We start from the raw sequence: 12,295 nt of genomic DNA on the forward strand, positions 1-12,295 counted from the left end.
TGTGGGGCCGGCCGGCTGGCTGGCTGGCTGGCCAGCCGGCTCCGGGGAGGCAGCGGCGGCGGCGAGGCCCGGCTTCCTCCCCCCCGTCGCCCGCCAGCCCGCCAGCTGGTCCGAGGCGGCGGCAGCGGCGGCGGCGTTGCAGAGCGTCTCCTGCGCATGCGCAGGAGACGGTCTTGCACTTTCGGGGGTATTTAAACATCCCCCCGAAATTTTTTAAAACTTTTTGTATTTTTGTGCACACGTGGGGACTGGCCCACGTGTGCACAAACCTCCCCCGGCCCCCCAGCTGCCCCCTCCGTGCTGATTTAGCGATCCGCACGGAGGGGGCAACTTGGCTATTAGATATATAGATACTACCAGTTTGCATCAAGTAATGTTGGCTGCTACCAGTCACCCAGGCAGAGTGTTCCAGAATAATTCACAGCTGTTATACCAACACAAAGTCAAGTTTCCTCCTAAACATTTATTGCCTGGCACAAAGGATGAGAAGGGCTGTTTTATCAAAGTGTTAAACATGGAATCTAGAGGACAATCTACTGACAAGGCAAATTTCCCCATTTGATAGTTATGTGATATAGATTTTCTTCAGTTGAGTTCTGTGCAGCATATCAGAGAAACAAGGGTGTCAAGCAGGTTTCTTTCATTTTCCCCAAGTGTTTCAGATGCAATCAATCAAATTATATCGTTTACTTACCAACAATAGTACGCCCATCTCCTCCTAATTTTACTCTGAGGGGCTTTCCTTGTGAATCTTGGAGATACCTTCCTTCAACATTTAGCAGTAGCCCTCTGTCAAGATCTACAATCTAAAAGTAACATGTAGATTGAAACGTTCCCCAATATGAAATAATACAAAATTAAATCTTGCAAATATTTTATATGTTCAAACAAGGTCACCCTACCCACTTTACTCCTTGTGGACCATTTATTATTCTCTGTCCATTTCGTTTTCCATTACCCCCAGGTATTATTTTATTATTTAGATCCAGTTTTGTTGTTAGGTTGGGTCTGCCACCATTACCTGAAATATACATGACACAAAATATACAGCCTTCGTCATCTGATGCTTGAGCGAAATTACACTTCGCAACATTAACAAATTCATACAGGTTGAGTCCCATGACTCCCTTCTGCTAACTGAAAGCCTTCCTCCAACAGCAGATGGCAGTCACAGGACCCATCCAAATATTTGTATTTATTTATTTTGAAAAGTTGTATAATGCCACTCTAGGGAACCTGCTCAAGGGGGCTTATTATTGGTTTATCTTGTGCATTTGCCACAGGCTTGCTAAATCTTCCATGTCCAGTGAACCCCAGAAAACCTAGCATTACACATTCACTCTGAACACAAAAACAGCTTGAGACATTAAGCAGTATAAATGTGTCCTTTAAAACAATTCTCAGGCTGTAAGTACATCAGAACAATAATGTTAAAATATCAACCCTTTAATTAAAAGCCTAGGTTAAAAAATGTTTTGGTCTGGTGCGTAAAAGGCAGGAGGGTCTTTGATGTAATGCAAGCTCAAATCAACTTGCATATGAACGATTCCTTGACTTTTAAAGTCACATATGAAAATCACATCAATTACATTACTCTCATTATCTTCCATAGGAATAAGCCGCTTGCATGTTAACCTCACACAGATGCAAGTGATTTGTCATCAGTGGCTTTGCAACTGATATAGTTCCATCAGTATTTTACTACAGGCTTATTTAGACAATACATATATTTCGCCTGGTGTATTGCCATCCCAGTTTTGCCATGTTACATTTCTACATGCTACAGTATTCAGATGGCATCCAATGAACAGACTTGGTTTAACTGACCTAACAAAATAACATACTGATTAAATTATCTTCTACATTTATTCTTAGACAGTGAATTAGCAGCCACCAGTGTGGCATGGTAGAATCAGCAGACTGCTAACAATTTGGTTTGAAGAGGAAATGATACAAGGAACACAAAGGGAATATAACTTCTCCTGAGGTATTAGAACTGACAGATGGGACAAACAAATTCCTCATAACACGATGAAGGCTGAGAACTTCTTATAACAAAATATCTGTAAGTTAATCTAACAGGGGAGGGGAATTCCAAATAACAAGCATTCATGAAACCATAAAACACAATACCTTGTCTATGAGGAACTCTAGCTTGCTGCCATTGGGAAGGATTTAATAATCTTGACTGCTGTTTTCGCTGACTCGTGGACACTGAGGGAGAGGATGAGGAATGTGTTGGAGAAGCAGAGTGGGTGGGATGAAGCTGAGAAGGTTTAGAAGAAGATCCAGAGGAGTGTGGCAAAGCCAAATTTATTTTAGGCAAGGTATTTGATTTGTTAGGAGTCTGTGAAGACCTGGAAGTTAAAGAAGCAGATCTACCCAAAGGTGCAGCATTTGATATTCTGGATGTGGGACGTTCCTCCTCCATTTCTTCCTCTTGTTTATATTCTTCCTTATCAGGAAATCTTTCTTTGTGTGGCAAAATAGGGTTTGGCGATTTATTTTTATCACTAGCAACATCATTTTTCACATGTTTACTGTCTCTAGAAATGGAAGAAGATGACCATCTTGACACTGAAGATGATGTGGGATTTTCCTCTGTTTCTGACTGATCATAATCTTCATAGTTATCATTATTGTCTGAAAGTGATTGATGCATTTTAGAGTAACCTGTTTTGGGATAAAGCTCAACTTTTGTTGGGGTGGGCTGGGTGAGTCCATATTTTTTGTCTGTTTGGGATGCTGTCCTAGTAGGGACTTTAGAGCCTGGCTGCGAGTGGGGTGCTGAAGAATGAGTCTGCCTCAGATTAGTTGAGGATGCTTTTGAAGATAAGGAAGTTCCTCTACTGTACTGATGGTCTTTGGCTATGGCACTAACAGAGGTAGATCCTGGTCGAACATACTTGGATCGATGGGAAGTCACAGGTAGTTTATATGCATTAGATGTATCTTCGTTAGAAGTAATAAACTGTGTACCAGTAGGCTTTCCTATTGATGAACCTCTGGAGGAGGTTACAGATTCCCGTCGATTTGGGGATCTTTCACCAGATTTACTAGTGTGAGAATTAGAATGCTTTAAAAGAAAGGAGTCTGTATTTCCCTGAGATAAGGATGTAGATATTCTCCTAGATGAAGAAACATCTTTGGTAGGTACTGAAGGAGAAGCTCTCTGTTCCTCTTTATCATGCACCCCCTTATAATAGTTTTCACCTAAACTGTCACCTTCCTCATCCTCCAGTTTTTCTTTATTTTGATAGGATGTCATTGTGAGGTGGCGTTTAGAATTTAATAAGGGTTGATGTTGTGACTGATCAGTTACTGCCTTTTGGGAGTGGCTAGGTTCTGGATGGAGTGTTTTGCGGGATAAAGCATGAGAACTTCCAATTGTTTTTTTAGACAATAATGGAGTTTGAATTGACTTGGCAGACATGTCATCTTTTGTCTCTGGATCATCAGGTTGGTACATGGAAGGAGGAGTTTGTAAAGGAGCTGACTTTTCCATAGATGTCCTTGAAAAAGAGTCAGTGGAGGAGGTTGAGCCTCTGGATCTTGTACTCTGGCCATTTGCTAACCTTTGAGAAGCACTAGAACTGGAGCGATGGTTTATTCTACTTAACGATGGAAACTGGCCAGATACTGAAGACAATGAATCTTTGCGTGACGAAAATATTTTTGTATCTTTGTTTCCCCTTTCTTTGCCAAAGCTTTCCTCTTTTACATTTGTTGGATTAGATTTGTCAGTAGGTGCAATTATGTGAGGATTACTCAATTCTGTCAGAGAACTCCTCCTTCTAGAATAGTCCACTGAAGAAGATTGTTTAGAAAAAGATGATGAATAACCATGGTGAGGAGTTGAGGGTAGAGGATGTTCTTCTTCACCCTCCAGTTCTTTATGCGTGTTAGTGTTGGCTTTAAGTTTGTGAACACTACCTGATGTTACGTGTGAATGAGACTCAAGATGCACCTTTGATGGTGGTGTAGAGGAGGGGGCTTCAGAGGGCTGTGTCCTGGCATCTTGAGTGTTACCAACTTTGTTTGCAAATCGGTTGGCAGTGAGAGCTGATCTGTATTTGAACAAATTAAAGCGTTCAGACACAGGTTGGCCTGAAGATGGCTTAGATCTAGATGAAGATCTTTGTCTGTTTTCTTTGTTTTCTTTTTCACTGTTTTCACTGTTGTTATCATCAGAATCATCTCTTTCATTAGGATTATTTTTAGCAGAAGATGAGCCATGTGAGTGAGGTAAAGTATGAGTAGCAGCTGCAGAAACAGCAGAGGTAGCTACTCTTGAATCTCTTAATGTGTGGCGGTTGAACTGAGAGACAGATTTTCTTTGCATAGCTGTAGAAGACCCACCCTTAGAAGAAGAAAGCCTGGAACTTGGTTTTTGCTCTCTCTCTTCTGTTTCTCTACTCTTATAAGTGTCAGGAGTATCACTTGTATCAGAGGAAACTAATTTATTAGCAGGATAGCGGGAATGTTTTTGAGAACTTGTAGGTACAGATGCAGAAGACTTCAATGATACTGAGGGAGTAAGCAATTTGGTTGGATGAAGCACCTTCTGAGATGCAGAAGGCTGTCGATTTGAACTTAAAATCAAATGAGTGTCTCCTGGAGTTTTAGAAGACATTACTGAAGTTTTCTCTATACTATCAAGTTGATCATTATCAGGCAGATTATCTAAAGTGACTTCAGGGGAAGAATGATGGTTAGAGCTATCATGTCTGGTATTCTTTGTTTCACTTTCTGTATCTTTAGGAGGGGAAGAAGATGCTGATAAAGAGACTGAAGTGTGTGTTGAGGAGGCAGATGGTGACAACCTTTGCTTATCAGTACTTATCTGCCCAGTTCGTACAAGTGTACGTGATCTAAGTGCTGTTCTACCTGAGGAAGGAACAGAATGTGAAGGTTTGACAGAAGAATGAGGTCTAACATTGCTTTTAACATCCTGAATTTTGGACGGTATTGATGTCCTATGGGAGGAATCATGGTCACTAGTGCCTTCAGTGGAACGAGAATCAATTTCCGATTCCATTCTTCTTCTAGAAGTTAGCTGAGTTTTTGGGGGGAGCGAACTACCAGATAAGAATTTATTCTTGAAGTCAGAAAGCAGACTTTCTGAATCTCTTCCATGAGGGACACTGGATGAATGACTTGAAGTATGCTTAGAGATATTTTCAGACAAGACAGAAGAGGTTCGGAAAGGGGAGGATGGTTCAGTATTCCTAGATGTTTTAATTTCCAGTGCATCTTCAGTGTGTGTTTGTTGTCTGGACTTTGATTCAGGTATACTGGCTGGGGAAAAAAGAACTACATTAACACAGATATCTATAAAAGAAAAGAACGAATACATCAAAACTTGTTCAAGGAAATCTACTTTTCAGCAAACCAAATCTATGATTTAAATTTTCAACCTCATAAATGTCAATAGTTCTTATCTTGAATTTACAACCCTTGTTTAGAATGCTATAAGAGCCATAGAATTAAAGCAGAAAGGAATATTCACAACTATGCAAAACTTTGAATTTGGATTCAAACTTTAACTATAAAATGTAAGCTCAAAATATTAGCACTTAAAACATCTGGTATCTTTTGACGGTGTAGATTTGGCAGGCATTGTACATGAAACATCATAAGTAGACAACTATTAAGTACTGTCAAATACTAAATATTACTTATCAAATGATCTCATTGCATGCAAACTGTAAAATACTGTGAAATATTATATATCAAATGATATGTAATATTTCACAGTTGTGTACTGAAATCAAGTATCAAAGTTAAATGCTGAAATAAAACATCATCACCTCTTATAAAGGCATCAAATATTTGAAGAAATTTGCGCATTCAAGCGTACATTAAGTTAGAGGGGGGGAAATAGAATTTTCCAATCGTACATGGAAATTAGGGGTGTGCATTCAGATAAATTCAAGTTGAAAAAAATATTTGAAAAATACTTTATTCGTATTTTCTGGATATTCTTTCAGCCAGATATAGATTTAACTATTTTTCAGTATCCAAAATGGTTGAGCACCAAAAATCCCAAAAATATTTAGGATTTCCGGGACCACCAGATAGCTGAAGTTAAAGGGTTTTTAAAGGGATTGCAGTCCTTTTATATGCTTTCCAGGTGAACTCACTGCTTGGAGGTGTTTAAAGGGACTGCAAGCCCTTTAAATGCCTTTGGATTTCACTTGTAGAGACGCAGCTTGGAGAAGGCATTTCTTTCCTCCACTGAATCCAATGGAGGATAGGGACACCTTCATTGGGGCCCATAGAATTGGACCCCCTGGTTCAATCTTTTTTAAACTTAGGGAGTTTTTTGAGGAGAGGCACCAGCAACGATGCTGCAAATTTGGTGCCTCTGCCTCAAAAAACAGCCCCCCCAGAGCCCCAGATACCCGTGAATCGATTCTCCATTATACCCTAAGGGGACCATTGACTATAATGGAGCAGAAATTATTCAGGATTTTTGAAAAATCCCAAATCCAAATACTATACCAGTATTGGGATTTGGGAATATTGGAAAACACTGATATTTTTCAGGTTCAATATAGCCAAACCAGAAAATACAATTTTTTTGGCACACTCCTAATGGAAACCTAACGTAGTTTAGCTAAACTCATTTCTCTCTCTCAGTTCACTGCATGCTTGCAACAAATTCAGTGATTTTCTGCATACAGATTATATTATTGCTATTAGCATGGTCACAATAATAAAAACAAAAAGAGTGAAAAATGACAGAAAGAAAATTGGTAGATTGAACCACAAAAATACCATGCTTACTTGCTGGCAGAATAACACTGAAGGCTTTAGACTGAGGGCCTTGTCCCCTCCTGTTTCCTGCACGAATTTTGAAAATATATCGTTCCCCAGGCTCCAGATCATCCACTATGGCAGACGTAGTTTCTCCCGGGTAGGTAATGGACTTTGCACCGAAGGGCTTGAGAGCAGGGGCGTATGAGAGAATGTATTCTGAAATGATTTGGCAGACGGTTGGAAGGAGGAAACTGAAAACAATCCTGTTTCCAGCGGACAGACTGTATGGGTAGGATGAATTAGAACGTGCATTACTAAAATTAATACACTGTCAATGCACGTCAAGTCAACAGCTGGGGTATAAAAGACATAAATACACAGTAAGTTGAACAAACATTTAATCAGCCTTTTAAGACATAAATGTCCAAATATATATGTAAATGATTGCCCCAGACTCTATCACTACTGCAGCCATCAAGATATTTTACATACACATAAACAACATAATGGATTAGCTATTTATAAAAACAAGAGAAAAGGCTCCCAGACTACAGCTACACAGTTAATGTAGCCAAGAAACATCAGCACACAGTGGTTTACATTACCTCTGTCGTTACAACTCTAAAGATGCTGACAGATAATATTTTCAGCATCACAACCATGATCATCATCTTATGTCAGGCTAATAACATGGACATCGCTGCTACATGACTTCAACCTGCCTTACTGGAGTAGCATGACAACCTGATCTATAGGACTTCTCAGCTCTCCCCCAGTCCAGTATCACCAATCTAGGAAACCAGGGCAAAGATGGCATGGGGATATGGTTGCCAGCTCTGGTTTGGAAATTCCATGGGGGTGGAGGACTTGGGGGTGAAGCCTGCAGAAGGTGGGATTTGGGGAGGAAAGGGGCCTCACAAGGTACAATGCCATATAGTCTACCCTCCTAAGCAGTCATTTTTCTGGAAGAACTGATCCCTCTAGTCTGGAGATCAGTCATTTAATATGTGTCATCTGGAGATCACTTGCAATTCCTGGAGATCTCCAAGTGCTACCAGGGAGTTGGCAGCCCTACATGGGCAAGAGCCAGAAAACAGGGTCCTCCTCTGTGGCTCATGGCTTCTCAGCATTACTTCAGCAGTATCAAAAGAAGCAACACTTCAGCAGTCCCTGCACTGCTAGCGTAAAGTAAACTTATGAGACTTTTCATCCATAATGACATGTAAATGTAAGTTAAGATATGCAGCATTCAAATGGAGGACACCGTATGGTTACTTCTAGGATTTATTTTATTTGTGTTGTTATCAGGGGGGAAACCCTATGATGATTAACCATGGCTGTTCTACAAAGCCCCAACATAACCTCTACATGTTTGAAAACGTGCATGACTGTATTCTCCTCCATGTTTTTTTTAAAAAACTTCCACAGATATAGTTATATAATTCTAGCCTAGGATTCTTTCTGATATACACGTAATCCATGCAGGGGATTTTCTTCATGGGAAAGCACTCCCAGACCTAAAGTCTGAAGTGAGTATCTTCCACACAGGGACAGGCTTGTGCTATCTCCCCTTGCGGCTGCTGATACTGTGCAGTGGCAATGGGGCTTCCACATGGCAGTTTCCCCATAGTTTGCCTGCCTCAGTCCCCCAACAAAGATATGAAGCCGAATTACACAGTAAAAGAGAACAAAAAAGCAATAAACTGTGTAATGAAACTCACCACGCAACCAATAAATAAATATATAACATCTATTGAGATACAATTATTATTATTTATTTATTATTTTCATAGAATTATAGAATGTTACAGTTGGAAGGAATCTTGCAGGTCATTTAGTCCAACCCCCTGCACTCTGCAGGAGCATAGCCAAAAGATAGCCCTACAACCAGGGCTCTTTTTGTAGCAGGTACTCATTTGCATATTAAGCAACACACCCCTAATGTAGCCAGTCCTCCAAGAGCTTACAGTAGCTCCTGTAAGAAGAGCTCTGTAAGCTCTTGGAGGATTGGCTACATTAGGGGGTGTGGTGTAATATGCAAATGAGTTCCTGCTACAAAAAGAGCCCTGGAACATACCCGAAAGATGGTCGTCCAGCCTCCGCTTGAAAACGTCCAGTGAAGGAGCATCCACCACCTCCCGAGGCAGACTGTTCCACTGCTCAATCACTCTTACAGTTAAGAAGTGTCTCCTGATATTTAGCTGGTAGCAACTCCCTTGTAATTTCTACCCATTAGATCTAGTCTTGCAATCCAAAGCAAGAGAGAATAGATCTGCTCCATCTTCTACATGACAGCCCTTCAAATACTTGAAGACTGCAATCATGTCCCCTCTAAGCCTTCTCTTTCCCAGGCTAAACATACCCAACTCTTTCAGCCTTTCCTCATGAGACTTGGATTCCAACCCTTTCACCATCCTGGTTGCCCTCTTCTGGACACACTCGAGCTTGTCAACATCCTTCCTAAAATGTGGTGCCCAAAACTGGACACAGTACTCCAGGTGAGGCCTGACCATAGCAGAATAGAGTGGAACTACCTCCTCCCATGATCTGGACACAATGTTTCTGTTAATGCATCCTAAGATTGCATTAGCTTTCTTCACAGCCACATCGTACTGCAGGCTCATGTTTAGCTTGCGATCAACCAGAACACCCAGATCCCTTTCACATGTGCTGCTGTCAAGCCAAGTCCCTCCCATTCTATATCTGTGCCTTAGATTTTTTGTACTTAAGTGTAGGATTTTGTACATCTCTCTACTGAAATACATTTTATTTGTCTCAGCCCACTGTTCCAGCCTATCTAGATCATTTTGAATCCTGACTGTCTTCTTCAGAATTAGCAATCCCACCCAGCTTCGTGTCATCTGCAGATTTCATAAGCATCCCCTCTATGTCTTCCTCCAGGTCATTTATAAAAACATTGAACAACACCAGGCCTGGGACCGAGCCCTGTGGCACTCCACTTGAGTCTTCCCTCCACGTAGACGCAGAGCCATTTACGAGCACTCGTTGGGTACAATTTTTCAACCAACCATGAATCCATCCAACGGTTGCACCATCCAGCCCACACTTAACCAGTTTATCCTCAAGGATATATATTATGAGAAACTTTGTCAAATGCTTTACTGAAATCTAGATACACTATATCCACAGCATTGCCAGAGTCAACCATTTTAGTAACTGTCAAAAAAGGAGATAAAGTTGGCCTAGCATTACTTATTCTTGATAAACCCATGCTGGCTACTACCAATTAACTCATTCTGTTCAAGGTGCTCATAGACAGAGCGTTTAATATTCTGCTCTAGAATTTTCCCAGGTATTGATGTCAAACTGACAGTCCCATAATTTCCTGGGTCCTTTTCCCCCCTCTTCTTGAAGATCGGGACAACATTAGCTCTTCTCCAGTCTTCCAGCACAACACCTGTACTCCAGGACATCTCAAAGAGGCTCTGAAATAACATCTGCAATTTCTTTTAGCACCCTGGGATGCAAGCCATCTGGCCCTGGAGATTTGAAAGTATTTAAGGCAGCTAGATGCTTTCTAACCATTTCCTTACTTACTCTGGACTGGCAGTTCCTCCTTCCTTCATATGCCCTGCATTCTTCAGTTTGTATACAGCTCACCTTACGGTTAAAGACCGATGCAAAGTGAGAGTTGAGTAATTCTGCTTTGTCTTCATCCTTTGTTAAAGCTTGACCGTCTTCCCCTAGCAATGAGCTTACCCCATCCCTGTTCTTCTTTTTGCTCTGAACATAGGCATAGAAATTTTTCTTGTTATTTTTAGCATCCCTCGCAAGCCTCAGCTCCATCTGTGCTTTAGCCTTTCTGACACCATCCCTACAGATTCAATCCTGCTTTTTGTATTCACGCTCAGTAATCTGACCCTCCTTCCATTTCCTGTACATTTCCCTTTTTAGTCTCAGCTCTTTAGAGAGTTCCTTGTTCAGCCACCTTGGCTTCATTACCCATCTCCCACCTTTCTTTCTTACTGGAACAGTTTGGAATAAATCCAGGATAGCAGATCCTCTGGTTCCCACCTCCACCTTCTGAGAGATGAAGTTGTCTGCAAGACTATTCAAGAATCTGCAGGATGCCCCATATCTAGCAGAGTTCAATTTCCAGCAAATATCTGGATAGTTGACATCTCCCATAACCACTACATCCTGTCTCTGTGAGGGTTTAGCAAGCTATCGTACAAATGCATCATCCAGTTCCTCCGGTTGGTTTGGAGGTCTGTAGTATACCCCCACAACAATATTCCCTTCTTTTTCCCCTCACTCTATCCTTACTTTCAACAGGGCAACTCTCAAAAGCCTGCATTTCAGTGCAAGTGTATTCATTCTTGACATATAGTGCCACCCCGTGCCACCCCACCTACTTTTTTGTTTATTCTATTCTGTTTGAACAAGGTATATCCTCCAATCGCTGTGCTCCATATATGAGACTCATCCTACCAAGTTTCAGTGATACCTATCAGATCATATGTACTTTCCAATATTTGAAGTTCAAGTTCATCCTGTTTATTTCCCATACTCTGTGTATTAGTATAAAGACATCTCAGATTACAGACATCCTTTCCTACCATAGGTCCCTTTGAATTTACCTGAAAATTACTGAACTCAACTCTCTCCCATTCATTTATTCTCTGGTCCCTCCCCTTCTTGAATTTAGTGTTGGGGATGCCGCACAACATCAGGCTTTTTCTTCCCAACCCCGATGTCTTCAGTTTAAAGCCCTCCTGATCAGGTTCACAAGTCTTCCAGCAAAGACATTCCTCCCATTCTTTGTAAGGTGCACCCCATCGGTCGCCAACAGCCCATGTCAGAGGTACATACCATGGTGCAGGGAGCTAAATCCCTCTCAATGGCACCATCTATGTAGCCAGCCATTCACCTCCAGTATCCTGTTCCCCCTTCCAGCTCCATGGCCCTCAACAGGTAAAATGGAGGAGAACACCACTTGTGCCTCCAGATCTTTCACCTTCTTGCCCAGAGCCTCATAGTCTTTGGAGATCCATTCAAGGTTTCTTCAGGCTGTATCGTTTGTTCCCACATGGATCAGCAGGAGCGGGTAGCAGTCAGAATTTTTTTTACCAGTCTTGGAATTCTCTCAGTCACATCTTGGATACATGCTCCAGGAAGACAACAAACCTCTCGAGATTCCTTGTCCGGTCTGCACACAGCTTCTTCCGTCCCTCTCAGTAGAGAGTCACCAACCACCACTACTCTTCTCTTCCTCCACGGGATAGCTTGATTCTTTCTCTGCCTATGTGCTTGTGTGTCAATTACATCCTTTCAATCTTGGATCATGCTATTCTGATCTTCCACCATCAGAAGCGGCTGGTAGCGATTTTGCAGCTCCACTGGCTGTGAGTGTTTCCTGGTTATCTTATTCCTCAAAGTCACATTCTTCCACTCACCCACCTGTTCCTTGTTACTTCCTTCCTCTTGCTTAGGATTTGCTAGCTCTTGCCATTCTCTCAGGAGCCCCTCTTCTGTCATGTCTAAAAACCTTTCTGCCTCCCTGATGTTCCTC

The 12,295-nt window shown here is 41.6% G+C and overlaps 1 protein-coding gene across 1 annotated transcript in view; it reads right to left on the minus strand.

Moving 5' to 3' along the window:
* Positions 1-12,295, minus strand: part of FNDC1 (fibronectin type III domain containing 1) — a 102,344-nt gene that overhangs the window by 72,472 nt on the left and 17,577 nt on the right. The window contains exons 6-9 of the mRNA XM_015406786.1: positions 6,790-6,978; positions 2,134-5,298; positions 903-1,021; positions 695-806 (exon numbers count right to left, since the gene is read on the minus strand). Of these exons, the coding sequence (XP_015262272.1) occupies positions 695-806; positions 903-1,021; positions 2,134-5,298; positions 6,790-6,978 (3,585 nt within the window). The remainder of the gene's footprint in view (positions 1-694; positions 807-902; positions 1,022-2,133; positions 5,299-6,789; positions 6,979-12,295) is intronic.

This window comes from Gekko japonicus, unplaced genomic scaffold (assembly GCF_001447785.1).
Source record: "Gekko japonicus isolate JY-2015 unplaced genomic scaffold, Gekko_japonicus_V1.1 scaffold655, whole genome shotgun sequence".
NCBI lineage: Eukaryota > Metazoa > Chordata > Lepidosauria > Squamata > Gekkonidae > Gekko > Gekko japonicus.